General features: G+C 57.1%; 2 protein-coding genes across 4 annotated transcripts in view; both read right to left on the bottom strand.

Annotated features, from left to right (window-relative positions):
- CUNH7orf50 (chromosome unknown C7orf50 homolog) overlaps positions 1-2,169 on the bottom strand; it is a 57,184-nt gene extending 55,015 nt beyond the window's left edge. Inside the window, exon 1 of one of the 3 annotated variants that reach the window (XM_037137869.2) lies at positions 2,108-2,169. The gene's annotated coding sequence lies outside the window, so the exon portion shown is untranslated. Of the gene's footprint in view, positions 1-220; positions 243-1,872; positions 1,996-2,107 lie in introns of those variants that run through there. The other 2 variants (XM_037137872.2, XM_037137871.2) reach the window with 2 other exon arrangements.
- An 864-nt stretch (positions 2,170-3,033) lies between these two features.
- ZFAND2A (zinc finger AN1-type containing 2A) lies at positions 3,034-10,979 on the bottom strand. The gene is made up of 5 exons (XM_037137866.2): positions 10,718-10,979; positions 9,459-9,556; positions 9,073-9,167; positions 7,688-7,816; positions 3,034-5,671 (listed from the first exon to the last, which is right to left on the bottom strand). The coding sequence occupies exons 2-5, from the start codon at positions 9,511-9,513 to the stop codon at positions 5,516-5,518; spliced, it is 435 nt and encodes a 144-aa protein (XP_036993761.2). The 5' UTR covers positions 9,514-9,556; positions 10,718-10,979; the 3' UTR covers positions 3,034-5,515.
- Positions 10,980-18,693: the final 7,714 nt, after the last annotated feature.

Below are 18,693 nucleotides of genomic sequence, written 5' to 3'. Positions count from 1 at the left end.
CCACACACCCTACCTGCCTCCAGCCCCTTTGGGCGGAGCCTAAAAAGGAACGGAAAACAGAAAGGCACTCTGTGCAGTCCCAGAGGCTGCCACTGATGGGATCTGTCAGAGCCAACTGGCCCTGGCTGCCAGACAGCCACAGCTGCACATGGCCTTGGAAACTCAATCAGCCTCTTTAAATCTGAAAATAATCCCTCCTGGTGTACATATCCGTTCTTACCCGGTGCATCTAAGTTACTTCTGATGTCCTGACAGGTAACGAGAGGGCACCTCGCAACTCACAGGGCACCTCGCAACTCACAGGGCAGCGGGCCTGGAGGGAGGCCTGGGTCCCCACAATCCACAGCCCTCCAGATCAGGCCCAGGCACCTGGGAGCAGAGGCCCACTTCCCACACCCAGGGCTGTGGGTTTGCTCCCGTCCATTTGGATGCAGGACCCTTCCAAGTTTTATGGCCTCCAGCTTCTGTCCTTCTGCTCCCTGACCCTCTGCTACCCCTTCCACCCCCACAGCTGAGCTTGAAACCCTGTTACGACAAGTGTCACCACCTCCCATCTTTCCAGCTCACCACCTCTTGGCACTGTGGAGTCCAATAACCCTTCAACTTCACCAAGACCTGAAACCCATGGACCTCCTTGGTCCAGTGCCCCCCACCCCTCTTCATTCCATGTCCACAACATCAGGTCCATGGTCCGTCATCACAGTCTCGCCCTCGCACACACTCTCCACTCCTCCTCTGGCAAAGTCCCAACTCCAGCACCTGCTCCTGCCAGCTGGACCCCTGGGACCGGACCCACTGGGATCACTGGTCCACAGGGCTCTTCCGGGCTGCCCAGTAAGTCCACCACTCTCCCCAACAGTGGCCACATGCCCGGACATTCATCCACTCGCTCACCTCTCCTAATCCCTCCAGCTCCAACATCACCTCCCCTTCTCCCATCTCAACGAAGAACTCAACTCCCGGTCATAGGAGTTCATCAAGCCCCTATGTCTCCTCCTCTCCAGTCACAGTGAAGACAGAAGGTCCAGAGCTCATCCGGCGGGCAGGGGCCTGTCCCCGCTTCCTCCAGGCAGCACTCCCTTCCCCTCCGGTGAATCAACCACAAGGTCCCTCATCTTACAAACTCTCCGTTCCAGGCACTCTTCACCCCGAGCCTGCTTCCTTCTCTGGAAAAATCCTCAACAGCGGTCCACTTGCACTCACCCCCCCACCATTCTCCCTCCTCCCCCTCCCACAGGGCTTTCACACCCCAGAGCTACCAAAAGTGTTACCATCAGATGATGCGTGACACCCGTGCACTAACAAGAAAGATCCTCTCCTGGCTGGCTGCCAGCAGGCTCCTCTGAACCCCCTCTCTACTAGACCTCAGCCCTGGCCTGTAAAGACTTGAAGGAAACAGACACAGCTTCTAACGGCTCAAGGCCGCATCCGTATGACGATGCTAATCCCCCTAAAAAACGCCAGCCTGAGAAAAACTCCAGGATGCCAAAACCATCCAGCCAACACCAAAAGACAGGGCCCGTCTCCCAGCCCGCCAATCCACTTACAACGCGGCACCAGATTATGTCTGGCCTCGGCTGGAAACCCTCGGCCCAGGGTTTCCCACCTCACTTGGAGAAAGTGGGTGTCCCCGCCAAGGCCTGCAGGCTTCAGGGGCTGCCTTCCCGCCCCCTGCGCTCTCCCTGTCCCCGCTCCCCACCCGCGGCCCGCGCTCTCTCACCTCGGCCGCACAGCGCTCCGGGCAGATCCCCACACCCGTGCTCCCTCAGCAAGCGCTACGACAAGGAATAACGCGGGATGTTTCTCCCTGGCGGTCATCACCGCCTTCTGATTCCTTTCCCCCCTCCCCTGATCCATGCAAGTGCACCAGACCTGTCCTTGGCCGACGTTCGGGTAACTGGAGAGGCCAGAGCCACGCGAAGCGCCTTGACAGAAAAGGGGGCGGCCTGCGGCTGGGTCCCCGCGTGCCGCAGGGCCCCCCGAAGGCGAAAGACGCTGAAGCCCTCCGCGTGTCCCTCCCGCTGCACCCCCGCAGGCCCTCCAGACGCGCCCGCGCCCCAACACAGCAGCCACCCAGCAACCCCGGGACTTCGCTGTGCTGGCCTACCTGCGCGTGGCCACCGACTCCGGCTTCCGGCAGGCGCTGCGCCCAGTTAACGCGGTCCCGCCTTCGTGAGGCACCGCCCATTGGCCGGAGCCCCCCTCCGTCTCCCAGAGGGCCAATGGCAAGCGGCAGCTGTGAGGGGGCAGAGCCGGCGCGGGCAGAGGCGTCATCTCCGGACGCCACTAGTCTCCGAGAGTAGTCGGTTGCCAGGCAACCTCCCAACACGTGCAGCGGCCTGGGCTGGGGTTCCACACCTGCGTGCCTTGCCTGGGGGACTGCTTTTGTTGGGTTGGGTGTCTCCGAGTGCGGCGTCCCTTGGACGTAAATGAACGGAGGACGCCTGCAAACTTTTGACACTACGGACAATTCTCCAAACTCCCTAATACTAATTAATATGGGCACTTCGTATTAAAACTTAATCTCCCTGTGACTTCCCCACCCCATTAAGCAATTTGTAAGTAACTAAAACCTCTGGACACAAACAGCACTCAGTGCCGCGCGGAGTGACAGGGGCAGGGCCTCGTGCTCCCCTAACCTTCCACCGTGAACCACCCGGACGCCTGTTGTTGACGTGGTGCACCGGGGAGCCGCGGGGGGCCTGAAGCTCCCCAGAAAACTTGGTGTAGCAGGTACACGGTCCAATCCCACCCAAAGGAGGAAACACGAGCTGACTCAGAAGCTGGTAATTCTTCCTGATAAAATGTGGATGGTTTTTGTCTTTTACTTTTGAGGATCAAGAACAGTGCAACAAAAATAGAATGCAAGCCACCTATTTTTAAAAGTTCTAGTTAGTAGCCAGTAAAATCCAAAACGGTAAAAAAAAAAAAAAAAAACCTTTAATTTTTTATTTAATCCATCACATCCAAAATATTGTCGTTTCAACATGTAACTTTTCAACAGTGAGATACTTTACTTTTTAAATTTCTGATACTGTTTTCAAAGCCCAGTGTTTTACTCTGTTTGGACAGTAATTTCTATGAGAGACCTGGTCTGTACTCAAATTTCATAGAATGTAGAGTTCAGAAAGATCCACATACCCAAGTTCCTAACATGCTCTGAAGTTTTCTAGTAACTGAATCAATAGTTTCAACCTTAAGTTCAAGTGCAGCGGATGCGCTGACCACCTTTGGCATGTTTGGTGAAGCACCTGCTGTGACCGCACAGTGGACCCCAGCACAGGAAGTGGTCCCCGAAGCAGCAGTGGCAGCTTCACCTGGGCGCACGTTGGAAGGGTCCACGCCAGCCCCTGGGCTCACACTGGGGGTAGCACCCATAGTACCCCCAGGGCCTCTGGGCGATTCTAATGCATTCGAAGGCTGGAGAACTGCAGGTCCAGAACAAATCACACCGAGACGACTGCAGAAAGAGCTCTGACCAACTACTTGTACAGCAGACACTGAATATAGGCCCTTCCCTTGTAGTATTTTGAGGCTATGAAACCAGAAGAGAGAGTAACTACTAGGGTCTGTCCACCCAGGGCAATGCATGTGTGGGACACAGAGCTGAATGATCAGTGGGTCAGCATCAAATCCCAGCTCAGGTGGCATTTTGCTTCCCCCACTTCCTAACACCCGAGGGCCCAGGAAGCAAGAGTTCTCGAGCCACATACTGAGGTTGCTGGTTTAGGTCTAACGCTTGGAGTCAGTGTGGTCCCAGGACAGTCCTCTCAGGGGAGTCGGGGAAGTGGGCTGGGGGCCGCCTCTGGACCAGGACCCTTATTTAACAAGGTGGGTGGAAGTCCTCCCCCTTTCCTGAGGTGACCGCCATGTCACGACAGAAGCTTCATGATGAAACCGGAGTTTGACCAGCCATCTGCTCTTTCAGTGATGAGACTTCAGAAAATTGCAGCCCTGGGCAGAGCCACCCTCTGGTCTGACACCCAGCCCCTTTGCTCTTTAAGCTGTTTTATTTTACAGTCTTTGGAGGGACAGTGTTAGAGCAGCATAACCCACCTTAGAATGCCCCTCTCATGGCTGAGTTTGCAAAAAGGATTTATGCATTTTGCTGGAAAACTTGAAAGAGTTTCAGACCTTTGCTGTGAGAAGTATGGAAGTGCCAGAGGTACACACAAAACAGAGAGAGTATTCAAAAACAAACAATAAGCTGGTGTGCAGCTTGAACAGATACAGGCCATCTCTTTATTTCTGGCCCGAAAGAGAACGAAAGACCTTCAGATTCATCCCAGTTCGCCCCCAGAAGGGTGGATCACAGAGGAACAGGCCAGACAGGGCACTTCAGAGACCGTTCCGCCATGTCCCTGCGCAGGGACACCTGAGCTGGAGCACACTGCACATGGGCCCCGGGGCTCGAGAAGCCTGGGGTCCAGATGCTCCCTGTGCATGCTCAGCCACACCCCCGGGGGCCATTCCGACGGCCAGCTAGCAGCCGCACTGCAATGGCCTTTCAGCATTTGCTACGGGGATGAGGGACTGCCACACCCAACACAAGCATGACTGACCACATGTGCCATCTAGACTCACCCCGGAGTCACTAAGCTGGCTAACAGGAAGCCAGTGCGTTCAAAGTGCCTGCCGGTTTGGATTCAGAGCACCTGACACTCGGAGCTGAACCCCACACGGAAAGGATGACCCACACTCAGCCACCAGTGCTGCAGGGAAGCTGAGGGTGGGGGCGGCATATACCTGGGGGGACAGCACGACATAGTGGAGAAAGTAACTCACTTCTATTTTTATTCAACAGCAAATGTAGGCAGATTTTCTACTGACTTGAGGAAGGTACTTCTGGTTAACATTAGTAGTGAGTGGGTTCCACTGTGTCCACAAAATGGTGGGTTGAGGTCCTAACCCCTGGAACCTGAGACTGACCTCATGTGGAAGTGGGGCCACCGCAGGTGTACTTGATCAGGATGCGTTCACAGTGGGGTGGGGGGGGGTGGGACCACAGTTCAACACGGCCGGCCTTGTTACGGAGAGTGGGCATCCGAACACAGGGAGAATGCCACGTGAACATGAAGACAGAGATCAGGGGATGTGTCCGCAAGCCAAGGAATCCCAAGGCCTGGTGGCACCCACCAGCAGCAAAGAGAGGGGCTTGGGACAGACCCTCCCTGAGATCCTTCAGGGGAGCCAGCCCAAGACACTTGACCTCAGCTTCAGCCTCTATACTGAGGGGTGAGGAACTCCTGTCGTTGAGGCCACCCCAGCAGTGGTTCTTCATCTGGAAGCCCCGGGAAACAAGACAGCTGGACTCCACTTCAAGCTAAAGTCCAGCCTTAATGGAAAACATATTCACGCAAACTCCTACGGCAAATACCTATCGTCCACCACCACCCAGCAGAGAGCACTGCGCAGGCTGCTCTCCCCTCTCCGTGGCGCAGGTTCGGCAGACGGAGCTGGTTTGGCCCCTGTCACAGCAGGTGTGCGGCCAGCACATCACAGCCAGGACGGCTCCTCACCCGGGGAGGCTGATGGGGCTGCGCCCACGTGCACAGCTGTGATCCAGGGGGTGTCTGTGCTGAAGACAGAAGTTGCCGCCGCACTGGTCACAAGCCACCGGCAACATCTCCTTCTTCTTACACCCGCCTCTTGAGCACCGGTACGTGAAAATCTGTGAAGGCCAAAGTCACGTCAGCATCTCCACTGCTTCAGTAGGCAATTACCTGACAGCCCCTGGTTGGACTTAAGGAGAAACAGTGCTTGGCTGTGTGGAACCAAGAGGTCGAGGTTTCTGCCAAACAGTGAACACGAAGGAGACAGAAGTTTTCACAAGTGACAACTACAAAAGCAACAATTCAGCTGGGGACTCACATAGGGGATTAAAGGTGTGCCAGGTGGGGGTGGGACCAGGGACACAGAGGGAAGGGGCCAAGCATGTGACACCATGTGGGGTCCTGAGCAGCTGGCTCCAGGGGCTCTACAGACAAGGGAGCGTCCCCACACGGTGCAGGAACCACAGCAGCCCTCTCTAGCCCCCACAGCTATTAGTTCTTGGGGTTTTTTGGGGGGGTTGTGATAGAAATTTGCAGGCACCTCCTAGTCCCTGAAGGTAGGAATGCCAGTGCAGAGGCGCTGCCCAGCAGCCTGTGGGAAGCCTGCCGGCAAGGCCTGGCGGCCGAGGGCTGCCTCCGGGGAGACGAGCGTGTGCACACAGCACAGGGACTTGGCACTGAGAGTCTGCTGCTGGCAGCAGGCCCCGCCCATGCCAGCAGGAGGCCTGCGCCCTGGAGAGGCTCAAGGAGCAGCTGCTGGCCTGGGCGAGTGTGGCACGGGCAGGAGACCACGTGAGGACTCGGAGGACAGCGTGGAGTGCATGCTCCACATCGAGAGTTGACTGCTTTCTCCACTTGGCTCCGGAATTCCAGAAGCCAGGGGTGTGCTCCCCAGGCAGGGCATTGGACTGGCTCAAGAGAAAGCCTGGACAACACAGACCTTCACGCTTTCCTGAGGAGTGGACAGAGCAGGTGACCACAGTGAAGGCAGAGCCCCCACTAGGGGTCTGGAAGAAGTGAAAGACTCCAAGATGACATTCCAGGGGAAAACACTGGAGCTTCCAGTCTGGAAGGGGTCTCTGTGGGCCCTGCTCACCAGATGAAGGCGGGCCCACACCAGGAGCGCTCCATGTGGCTTCCAGGCTCCGGGTCAGAGAGGAGACCCTCCAGGCTGCCCAGAGGAAAACTGGTTCCACCAAGGAGCACAGAAGGCAGCCTGCGAATTCTCTAACAGTAGATCCAAGGACATGAAGCTACACCTGCAGGTGCCCGAGGGAGGAATTCGGAGCAAGGACGCTAGCGCAGGTAACCAGCCAAGCAGAAGCAGAGGATAAAGACCCTGGAAACTCGGGTCCATTTGTCTTCCAAATGGGGACATTTGTAGTCCTCATTCACAGGGAGAGAGTGGGAGACGTTCCACCACCAAAATAGGGGAATAAACCAAGGACACAGGAGACCAGGGACCCACAGCAAGGGAGGTGTGGAAAACTGGGACCCTCCGCCCTGTGACAGAGAAGCGCACAGGGAACCTCTCAGCTATGTCTTCAAGCACAGCCCACCCCATACCTGCTAGGAGGCGGGACATGAGGAGAAGAACACGGATGAGAGCCAGACTGGGGACAGGAGCCCGGCACTCAGCACACACTGTGGTGAACAGGTGACGCCCCAGGCCAGCGCAAACACGCCACACCTGAGTTCTAACAGCACGTGCACACCGGCAGTGGGCCAAAGGAGCAGCCCCACCCCCCACGCACAGGTGCAGAGCTTGGACGAAACCCCAACGCTGCCGAGCAGGCACCCGGGCTGGCTGTTTCACTTGCTCTTACACTTCCCTGGGGGGCGCTCGGAAAAAAGTGCATGTTAACAGGACAGTTCTCAAAAACCAAGTTCTCTCTCTATCTTAGGAGAAAAGCGTGACGTTCCTGTGAAGGCAGTAAACCCCGGCACAGACCTCACTACTCGGAGGACCGGTACACATAACTGTGGAAAGCCTGCTACTCCCGACACGGGCCGACACCAGCGTCCAGCCAGAGTTCTGTCCCGTCCTCGAAGCACCAGGGCGTGCTCTCAGTTGGGAACCAGCCCGCCCCGCAAGGATGTCAACACACACAAAGCTGACACAGGACTGTCCTCACCTTCTCCTCCTTCCTAGGACGGAGCTTACAATCTCTATCGATGTGTTCGCCAACCACAGCATCTGGTATCTCTCCCTTTTTTACTGGGATCGGGCGGTCGCAGAGCGGGCACACGGGGACCTGAACATCCTGTGGATAATGCGCAGAAGGAGAAATTCCAGGATGAGACGAGCAGAACCCACATGATGAAAAGGCACAGAGGTGCAGTGCGTTTAAAAGCAGCCAGAGTTCAAGCTGACCACACATGAGAAGAGAGCACTGTTAGTTTCGGGATTAATGGTGTGGCCCTAGGACTTGAAGTTGCCTTGTGCGGAATCCAGTAGAATTTGGAATTTAAACATAAGGACCACTAACCACCTACAGAGTGACCCTGAGTCAGTGAGTAAAGGCAGCCAAGGAAGGGAGCTGGCGAGCTCAGTCCCGCGGTCTCAGGACGAGGACTGCTTGTCCTGTACTGTCTGGGTGAGAGGTGAACCTGCCCAAAACCCCCGAGTGGAGATGGCAGAAGAAAACCCCACTAGAAGCCGTCTGGCTCCCTCCCCCCTGCCAACAGCCATTCTGACCTGTTCTGACTTCCTCACACTATGGGCAGGTCAAGTCCAGAAATAAGCCAGGTAGTCTGGTGTTGTCATCAGCACCCCATGACCATGAGTAACATGTGTGAGTCACCCTGCCCCACCCCATGACCTGGGACCTGCTGGAGGGTCAGACTCTGGCTGGCACTGATCAGAGCATGGACTGCAAGGCAATCCCATTACCGACCACTGAGATGGTGGCGCCGCAGAATGCCAACCCAGAGCTCACCGAAACCGTCTCCATGGCACCCTGAAACGAGGCTCGCACAGGTTGGAAGCCACCTGCAAGGTCCGTAACTAAGGCCTTAAACTTCTGGACTCAGCGAGCTGGTGTCCTTAGTCATCTCCCAGTTTCTGTCCTGTGCTACCTGAGTTACTTAAAGGTGACATCAGTGTGCAGTCACCCAGAGAAGGAGGCATTTCAATACCTTTCGGGTTACATTCCACAGCAAACATTAAACTGTTTCTTGTGCCCCAGGAAAACACAGCTCTGTTTTTCCTTAAGTCAAAGCAACTAAGTATTGTAACACGTAAAGTAAGCTTTGAATGTTTGGGCACAACAATCTGATTCCATGAATCCCTGGAAATAGAGTTTTCTCTATGCAGAGCTCTGCTGTCCGACACTTCCTGTGACGGTGGACCTGCTCTGTACTCGCACGGTCACTGAACGCCTGAGACACAGCCAGTGTGACTGAGGCGCTGGTGTAAAGTTTTGTTCTGTTTCAACTGATGAGCTACATGAGGCCAGTGCCTACTTCGGAGCACACAGCTTTGGAGAGGGAGAGACTCTTTTGAACAGAGAGTAATTACCTTCTTGAATGCAAAGGGGCACTTATGTGCAGCATAAGCAAAATGATCCTTACAGAACTCTTGTTCACATGTGTCACATTTTAGTGGAAGAAAATCTGGAAAAACAAATATAACAACAGTAAAGTGTTTGGAGACTAAAAGAACTGCAGGACTGCCATGCTAGGCACGCATTCCCCTACACCGAGCTCTTCATGGCTATCAAGTACACCTTTGACTTAACACACGTGAGGCTCTCTGTCTCAAGGGCAAGCATGTGGCATTGTGAGGCGCTAGGCAGCATCTTCTGTCCACTGGGTCCTGGCAACTACTCTGATGGCCAGCTCCCCTCCCACAAAACAGCCAACAAAACGCCCACCTTGTATTAATATTCTCTGAGAAGCGCTTACCTAGCTGCTTGCACGTCTCCTCTGAGCAATGCTTCCCCAAGCCCGGGAACTCCATGGTGAGACACAAGTGGGAAGAGCAGCCGCAGGGGCGGGGTCACCTGCAGGAGCCCAGGCGGTTGGTTAGCAGGAGTGGATGGGCAGCATGTCCACCCCTAGGGTCTGACTCACAGCAGAAGAGAATAAACACTAGGCGTTCCCATCATCCCAGGGCCCCCCCCCCCCCCCCACGGAACCTAAAACCTCACAAACTCTTGTCCCTCAGCAAAAAGAAAGATGGGGGAGGGGCAGCACAAGTCCCGCTCCTTTGGAACCGACCCCCTTGGACTCCCAGTTTAGGAAGCTCGCCCCGAATTCCGGTTTTCCTGAGTCCGAGGTTGGACTCCTGCTGAAAGGGCTCCCAAGTTCAGTCTGCACCACTGACAGCCAGAGTTGCAGCCTCAGCGAACTCTGAGTCACAGTCCCTTCTACTCCACGCACTCCTGGACACAAACAAAAGCCCATTACTAAGGGCGAAATCGCACCTGTGGACTATACTATCCCAAAGACATGCAGCTCTGTCCCTCCTTGCTCTAGCTCCCTGGCTCGTGGGGTTTCACTCAGAAGTTATTCGGTAATGACTGCCTGGGGCTGACCACGTGAACACGAAAACAACTAGGGGAGCTACTGCTTTTGGGAGGAAACAGGCCCAGCGCGGCCTCCGAGAGGTCCCCTCCACCCAACCTCTGAAGACTCTCGCCCCTCCCAGGAGTCAAGTCTTGGGGGCTGGGAGCGTCTCCTATGTGGTCCCCCAAACCCCAGCCAACACAACCTTGTCCCCTCCCCTCGGTCCAGCACCACTCCCTCAAAAGGGCCTCTGCCACCACCCTCACCACGCTGCACTTAAGTCATAGAGCCCCGCTACCCTTCAAGGATCCGGTCATTCTTCAGGGCATCGTTGGTTCCCCACGAAAGGTCCGTCCTTTACCATCAGCCCTGAGGAGCAAGGGGCCACATCGGGTTCACCTGTCGCTGTGCCACAGCGCGGGACACCGAGTAAGTGCCCCGAACCCTTGTGGAAGGAACTGATGACAACCCGACTTCAGTCCTGGATACCATGGCAGCGGCGTGAGAGCCCCCGACCGGGGGTCCCTCTGCTTGGGCATTAGTAAGGTATCTCTCCGCACAAGCCGGGACTCAGGCGACTGGCGACGTTTATGACCGCGTGTGACCCTGGCGCCACGCTCCAAGACGCCTGGTGCCGCCCCAGCCCGGCCTGGTACCTGGCTTTCCTGGGAAGCCCCGACAGTCGCGGAGACGGGCCGAAGGTGGCGCAGACGCGGAGCTGGGCCGCCCCCTCCGTGGTCAGCCCTGAGGTACAAGGTCGAAAAGAAGAAAACTGGACCCGAGCGGTGACCCTTTCCAATCCGAGCCCGCGGAAGAGCGCAGCATCTCGCCGCTCCGGGGTCCCTGGCATTTATTCGCTACCGACATGAGTGAGAGCTGCCTACACTCCACTGTTCCCGCGCGCCCGGTGACGACACTCCCAGACAGGCCAATCCCGTCCCGCCGCGGCCCGGAGTTCGCGTCGCGTCTCGAAACGTCACTAGCAGGCCGACCAATCCTGTCCCGCTCCGCCGCGTCGACCCTCCCCCTTCTCTCGTCCCTCCACCTTCCTTCTCCAACAGTCCAGCAGTTTCTGGGGGCGCTGTCACCGTGACACAGCTGTGCGCTGGCGCACTGAACCCGTGCGCGGCGCCGGAACGCTGAGTCAGAGCCAGGCGGCGGCGGGCACCGGAGGCCTCGCCACCCCCGCCCAGGTGCGCGGGCCTCTGCGACGTCAGGAGCTGTCAGGGTGGCGGCCCGCGCGCGTTGTCCCTGCGCCCACAGAACCATCCGTGTGATTGTCACCAGCGCAAGGCGATTGCCAGTCACACCGACATCTGCTAGGTTTCTCCATCTTTCCGTCTGTGGATTAGCATTTTGTAGGGAGCTCTTTCAAGATCCCACCATTATTCCTAAACCTCTGCCTGACTTTCTTAACCTTTACCATTGACTTCTGCCTGAATCACCTAGGTCATTGCCAAATACTACTTTTTAAAGTTTCCATCATCTCTGCAACATTTACTAGTTGGCATTCTAGTATAAGGAAAAAAAGTCCCTCTCTGTTTACTTTATATTCATCTGTGTGTATCAGTATAGATTCATGAGTTTGTATTTTATTGAATGGGTAGTATTTTGTTGCTCTCATTATTTTGATATTAAAACTCCCAATTTGGCCCATGAGAGCCCCATTCAGCTGGCTCCTGAGTTCTTTTGACATGTCCCCATCATTCTTTATCTTTGTGCCCCCCCCCTTACCTTCTGGCACAAGATGTTCCAGGCTCAATTTGTACTCTCCCTGCCCCAGCCCTGGAATCAGCATTTCTCCAATGGCAGTTTCTTCCTAGTGGAGGATGGTATTTAGAAAGCAAGATTCCAGCCAAGATGGAGGCGTAGGTAGATATACTTTGCCTCCTCGCACAACCAAAAGAAAGACAACAACAAATTAAAAAATAAAAAGTAACCAGAACTGCCAGAAAATCGAACTGTATGGAAGTCTGACAACCAAGCAGTTGAAGAAGAAACATCAACTAGAGTGACAGGAGGGGCAGAGATGGGCAGCCAGGACAGAGAGGACTCACGGCAAGGCGGCAGCTGGGGGACCAGGGCGGGCGGTCCCACATTTGGGTGTGGATAAACCAGGAGGAACAGCTGGGGACAAGACAGACCCACAACCCAGGGTTCCAGTGAGGGGGAAATAAAGGCTCAAACCTCTGGCTGAAAACACTTGTGGGAGTTGAGGTGTAGGGGACCGGTTTGTCTTGGCCTGGCAAATGTGACTCAGCTCTGTATGGAAAACCTACAGATGCGAAGTGGTGGGCAGAACCCAGACTTGCAAACCAAGTTTTCCCGTGGGAATCAGGCCTAGAAAATGCTTACAGATTGTTATGGCTTGCTCTTGGTAAAACTCCCTCACCCTGGTCTAAAGCAACAAATGTTTATTGTCTATCTTCAAAGTAATTTCCAAAGCCTGTGTGAGCTCTCCCAAGGACAGAGCTAATCAGCTCATTGCCATCCCCCTTTGCATGTTATTTTTATTTCCTTGATTGTATCTAGAAAATAGACAATAATATTCTATGTGACAGATAATAAATCTTCCTTTGATGTAAGACCCCAGGAAAACAATAAAAGCCTGTCTAGGCAAGGGTCAGGGTGCTCCCCTCTTGAGGGAGTGGCTCAGGCATCCATAGGCACTCTCCTCTTGAGAGAGTAGTCGTGCCTGTCCCCTTTTTCCACACAGGATTGTTGTCACCTGTGCATTGATTCTCATCGTCAACCACAACAGGTGGACTCTGCTGGGTAGGGTCTGCCACGTTGAGGCAGTGGGGGAAACTCCCAGCCGCACAGGAAAGTTTGTTGGAGACAGACCCACAGGGTCCTAGAACATACACAAACCCACCCAGCGGGGAATCAGTACCAGAAGGGCCCACTTGCTTGTGGGTAGGGGGGAAAGTGACTGAAATCCAACAAAGAGCTGAGCAAGTGCCATTGTTCCCTCTCCAACCCCTCCCCACAGAGAGCGCCACAACACAGGGACCTGGGTTGCCCCGCCCTGCTTAACGCCTAAGGCACCTCCCCTCACTAAGTAACAGGTGCATCAAGACAAAAAAAAAAAAGTGGCCCAAATGAAAGAACAGATCAAAGCTCCAGAAAAAATACAACTAAGTGATGAAGAGATAGCCAGCCTATCAGATGCACAGTTCAAAACACTGGTAATCAGGATGCTCACAAAAGTGGTTGAGTGTGGTTGCGAAATAGAGGAAAAAGTGAAGGGTATGCAAAGGGTAATAAAGGAAAATGTATAGGGAACCAACAGTGACAGGAAATAAACTGGGACTCAAATCAACGATTTGGAGAAGAAGAAATAAACCTTCAACCAGAACAGAATGAGGAAAACAAGAATTCAACAAATGCCCTGGCTGGTGTGGCTCAGTGGATTGAGCACCGGCCTGTGAATCAAAGGGTCACTGGTTGGATTCCCAGTCAGGGCACATGCCTGGGTTGCAGGCCAGATCCCCAGTGCAGGACATGAGAGAGGCAACCATGCATTGATGTCTCTGTCCCTCTCTTCCTCCCTTCCTCCCTCCCTCCCTTACCCTCTCTCTACAAACAAATGTTAATTTAAAAAAAGCAGGAGTCCCCACTGATAGGACCGAGGTGAGCATGTCAGTGAGGGAGGGGCCCAACAGCAGTAGGAATGGTCACCAGGCCGAGTGCTCTGTGGTTGGGACACCAGCCCAGCCTGGACGACCTGCCCTCAGGCACTCAGTGGAGACAACTGTGTGGTCACTGCACAGTGAGGCTGGCCTGGCTAGGGTGTGGCAGCCCCAGGGTGGCTTCCTTGCCCAAAGTACATGACCTCAGCTTGGTGAGGAGCTTCTACAGAGTGAACGAAGACCTGCGTCCTCAGAAGCATCAGGTCCTCCCTCAGGGACAGACACAGCGGCCACCCAACAGGAGGCTCTCCCAGACCTGGGCCAGAGCTGAGCTGCAGGTCAGCTGCCAAGGCAACCCCATCCTCTTTCAGTGGCTCTGGAAAGGTGCTGTTCGCAGAGGCTGGGCATGTGGACTGGCAATTTTGCAACTTTTTGGAAGTCAAATTATTTCAAAATAAAAAAATTTTTGCATTAGACTCTGTTGAACTCTCTACAGACGTTAAGTTCTCCTTCCGAAGTGCATTCAGTAGATTTCAGTGGCTAAAACTGTGACACTCGAGAGCCAGACGTCCTGCCCACTCCTGTTGAGCCACTGCCAGATGCTCGTGGCAGTCTGTCTCTTGTTTCTCAGAGTGCATGTTATTTCTCAAATACTTGTCACGATGCGCCAGCAGTGGTGGTAAGAGGCACCCAAACTTCCACGGTGTCTTCCAAGTGTCCCGCAGCAGGAGAGAAGCCTAGAGGTCAGGCGGCCGTGGTCAGGCCTGGGCCCTCCTCAGCCTGACTGTCATCAGCCCCTGCCCACGGCCTCACCTGCACAAGTCACGTCGAGGCACAGGGCCTAGTCCCCCGCAGTCCCTCAGCTCCGTGAGTTCCTGCCGCCCTGCTGGCCCTGTTTCAGCCTTCAGGAGCTTGCCAGGTGCTCCCATTGCACGGGCATTGCCTGCACTACTGGAGTCCGGAGCCTGCAATGGGCCCCAGGGCCCTGTGCCATCAGGGGCACCTCCCAAACAGACCGACGGCTGATCCTGGGGCCTGGGCTCCCAGAGGTCGGCCACCCTGCGGAGGCCGGGCAGGGCGCTGCCCACCCCTTTCTTTCCGTAGGGGACACACATGCTGTGGTGGGTGTTGAGGTGTAGGGTTTGTGAGGCGTGTGCACCTCTTCGTGGGCTGGTCCAGAGTGTGAGTCGAGAATGTGTGGCCCAGAGCAGCTGGTGCCACTGGGCTGGGACTGGGACGGGTCAGTGTGCAGCAAGGCCTGGCCCCCAGCAGTCAGGCGCGGCTGCAGGCGTGAGCTCAGCAGGAAGAGCCTTGGGCTGAGGCGCCAGGCGCACACAGTCGCCCCCCACACAGTTCTTGGGCCCAAGGGTGCTGTGTCCCCTCTTGTGCCTGCATTTGCCCGTCCTGGCCCTGTCCCCTCTGCTGGGCTGACGCCCTGGAGACAGGGCCGTGGGCGCTGAGGATGAGAGAGCCCAAGTCCCCCCTAACCCCAGGCCCCCAGTGTGTGGAGGAGCAGCTCTTGTCCCCGGTGGGCACTGGGAGGTCACTGTCTCCTGGTGGTGCCCAGATCCCATGAAGGGCAGCTCCATCCTTGGGACCCGTTCCCTAGGATGTGTCCTGGTCACATTCTTGGGAAGACGCTGGGCTGGGGACCTCCGTTTGGGGTGCGGCTGCTCTGCCCAGTCACGAGGGAGGGGGCGGACAGTCCATTCTGGAGATCCGCTTGTTCCCCTGGGAGCACTGCACCTCAGGGGACAGAATGTGGTGGCATGGCGGCCCCTACTGGACGGCGGCAGTACTGCAGCCGCGAGGAGGGTCACCTGGAGGGGAGTAGGAGGAGGCCCACTCTTGCAGACTAAAGGTGGGGCCAGGGCTGGTTGTGCGTCCCTGGGGCCCCAGATCTGACTGACACACTGGGGGGTCCCCAGATGAGTGGTGCTGCCCCTGCGCCCCCACCGTGGGCCAACACCTCCTTCACATCAGCGTGGAGCTGGTGCCCTGTGCGCCTGGCGGTCCGGGGCTCACTGTCCACACCTGCAGAGCACATGCTGCAGAAGACAGTCGGGTCCCCGGGAGGCCACAATGGAGAGCCGCTGGAGGGCCTCCCAGCCCCCGAGGCTGGCACTCCGTCCTGAGACACCTGGTGACCGTCCCACACGTTCCCAGGGCCGGGAGCCACCCCAGACTTAGCTTAAACACCTGTGCTTTCTGGTGCCTGGTCTCTGGCTGTGGGACGGCCGCACTCAGGGGGTCTTCACCAGGGGGTGGCTGAGGTGGCATCGCCTGAGGCCTCCCATCTCAGCTGGGAGGACACCAGCAGCTGGGGCTGACAGGGCGGCCTGGGCACCCTGGGCTCCGGTGCCCTCCACGGGGTCTCAGGGGACGGCAGCGGCAGAAGTGCCCGGCTCTGTGCCTGCTGCCCAGGCCCAGGTTCCTGAGGAGAGAGATGCAAACACGCACACATGGAGACACAGGTGCACATGTATGTACACACAGAGACAGACGGACACAGGGGAGACCAGAGACCTTGTGTGGTGGGCAGAGCAGGCCCCAGCCTCGGCGGCCATGCGGCATCTCCCGCCCACCCTGCACTGGTTGGAGCCACCTGAGCCCCCCACCCCCAGGTTCAAGGTGAGAACGCAAGCCCCTCCCGTCAGTCTGTTACAGGGGGTCCGGTGGAGGGAAGGCATGGGGGTAGATGGAGGGACGGACAGGGACAGGGGTGGGGCTGGTCAGGGGGCCCTCTCTGGGGAAGTACAAGCCCCGACACATTGCGCCTGTCTGGGCCTGTCCCTCTGTGTCGGTTCGTGGACGTGCTCACAGGGGACCCAACTCCGTGGTAGCCGTGCGGTCGCTGTGTGCGGGGCCCGGTGATTTGTGGGAGCTCCCACACCCTCTCCCCGTACTCCCGGAGGCTGCAGGGCTTCCTGGCCGGTCCCTCTGGGGTGTGTGCAGTCCCTCTGCTGGTCTCTGGCCTGAGGCCGGAGGTCTGACCCTGGACACAACCCCCAACCTCAGTCTCCCCACCCACTAGACGGCGTGACACCAGCCCCATCTAGTGGGGGGCTCTGTGGACTCACATCAGGTTCAGAGCTCATGAGAGCCTGGGAAGCCGCTAGGTTCCTGGTTAAGCAGGTGGAAGGCACTGCAGACCTGAGGATTGGTTTGAAGAGGGCCCAGTGTGTCCTCTGTGGCAGGCCGTGTCCCCAAGCGTCTGTCTTCCAGGCTCCTGCCTGTTGTGGGCGTGTGTGCTGTGCGTGGCCGTGGTCCTTGCTGAGGGACCAGGCCGGGGTGGGGGTCCTGGGAAGAGAGTGCAGCCCCAAGTGCCCTGGCCTGGGTCATGCCCTTCGCCCCAAGCCACGCCCTTCTCCCCAGCCACCTGGGAGGTGGCTGACTGGTGCCCCCAGGGCGGCAGCACCCAGTCCCCTGGCCCCGGGAGAGCAGACCCACCCTCCTCCCTAGCTACAAACCCTCTTACTTCGGGAAACCAAGCAAAAAGTATTTTAAAATATTGTAAAACTCACCAAACAAATGGACATTAGCACCCCCACTGCTGCAGAGAGACCTCACCCCCACACGCCGTCTTTGGGGGGCACCCAGGACACCCCCACCTTACAAGGAACCCACACAGCCCTGCCCCACCCCTGAGTGGTCTTCTGGAGCCTCCATCTCTCCCCCCTTCTTCCTGAGGCTCAGGGAAGGGCTGCCTCCAGGGTCTGGCACCCACCAATCCCCAGCTCCCACTCCTGGGAAACTTCTGGGGTGGTTGCTGGACCTGCAGGGAGCTGGTGTGGGAGGAGGGAGGCCCTGGAGGCTTCTGGCCAGGCCCACCTTGCAGGGCGCCAATCCTGGTGATGTGTGGGGGTGTGCTTCAGGGAGGCACCTGTGCACCTCCACCAGTGCCAGGGGGTGCTCTCAGCGGGGTGCCCTTGGGGTCCATGAAGGGACTCGGGTGATGCGACCTGAGTTTCAGACCTGGAGCGTCCTGCCATCTCCCCAGCCGTGGCCATCTAACCCAGCACCTCTGAAGCAAAGTGAAGATGGTGTTCAAGCCGAGAAGCCGCTTGCTCCCACAGAGGCCTGGGGACCAGGAAGGCTTCTTGGTGGTCATATCAGCTCTTGCATGGAAGTCTTGGAAAGCTAGGTAGTAGGATGTCACCTTGTCAGTAGAAAGGAAGGCAACCGTGGAGGGTAGTTTTTCTTGTCTTCTCCTCTGGGGAGGGGTGTTGGGACCAGGACACTGTGGGCTGGGAGCTGGGAGCTGCCGGGTCCCTGGGTGAGACCCTGGCACTGGGGAGGGGGGGTCTCTCCTTCCTGACCTGAAGGATCTGCCTGGGCAGTAGGTGAGACTGCAGGGAACAGGGCCTCCCCCCCGGCTATTCCCGCAGGCGAGGCCCCCACAGCAGGGTGCAGAGAGATCATCAGCGGTGGGTGGTGGGCTGAGTTTTCAGTCTGGATGTTTCCAGGTGCAGCATTGCACTCCCCCGTGAAGAAGAGAACAGGAAGAATGAAAAATTCATGGGCATGCGGGGGGGGGGGGGGGGACACCCTCCTTGTTACCTGTCACCACCTTCTGTTCCTGTCACCTCCAGGCTCTGGTCCCTGGAGCAGGAGGGCTCTGTCTAGGGCACAGAGCCCCATCTCCCACCCTGTCCCCTGCTGTGCAAAGTGGGTGTGGGACCATAGTCACCCTGAGCACCCACCCACAGTGGGCCTTGTCATCCAGGGGCTATCCCCTCCCAGAGCACGGATGGGGTGAGCCCCGGGTTCCCAGTACTTGGGGTACACACCCCTTCCTTCCACAAGCGCCCAGTGTGCGGCCTGGGCCAGGTGCACTGTAGGGAAGGCATGCAGTAGGTGTCCAGGCGCTGTCCCCTGCCTGGAGGACTGCGCGGGTGACCCTGCTCAGGCCAGCAGTGTGGCTGGTGGCTTTGTGCAGAGCAAGTGGGACTGTGGGCTCTGGTGGGGGTGGGCATCGGGCGGCCTCCCAGGTCGGATTC

Source organism: Artibeus jamaicensis, unplaced genomic scaffold (genome assembly GCF_021234435.1).
Source record: "Artibeus jamaicensis isolate MK-2021 breed Jamaican fruit bat unplaced genomic scaffold, CSHL_Jam_final scaffold_3151, whole genome shotgun sequence".
Classification (NCBI taxonomy): Eukaryota; Metazoa; Chordata; class Mammalia; order Chiroptera; family Phyllostomidae; genus Artibeus; species Artibeus jamaicensis.
Note: the sequence above shows the minus strand (reverse complement) of the source record. Positions and strands in the feature narration are given on the sequence as shown.

Bases quoted from the DNA above. Each gene is read 5' to 3' on its own strand.
- ZFAND2A (XM_037137866.2), bottom strand. From the start codon at position 9,513: ATGGAGTTCCCGGGCTTGGGGAAGCATTGCTCAGAGGAGACGTGCAAG. The intron at 7,817-9,072 runs GTAATTACTCTC...CATTATCCACAG, and splicing joins GCCCCTTTGCATTCAAGAAG to GATGTTCAGGTCCCCGTGTG. The intron at 5,672-7,687 runs GTGAGGACAGTC...TGGCCTTCACAG, and splicing joins GTCCTAGGAAGGAGGAGAAG to ATTTTCACGTACCGGTGCTC.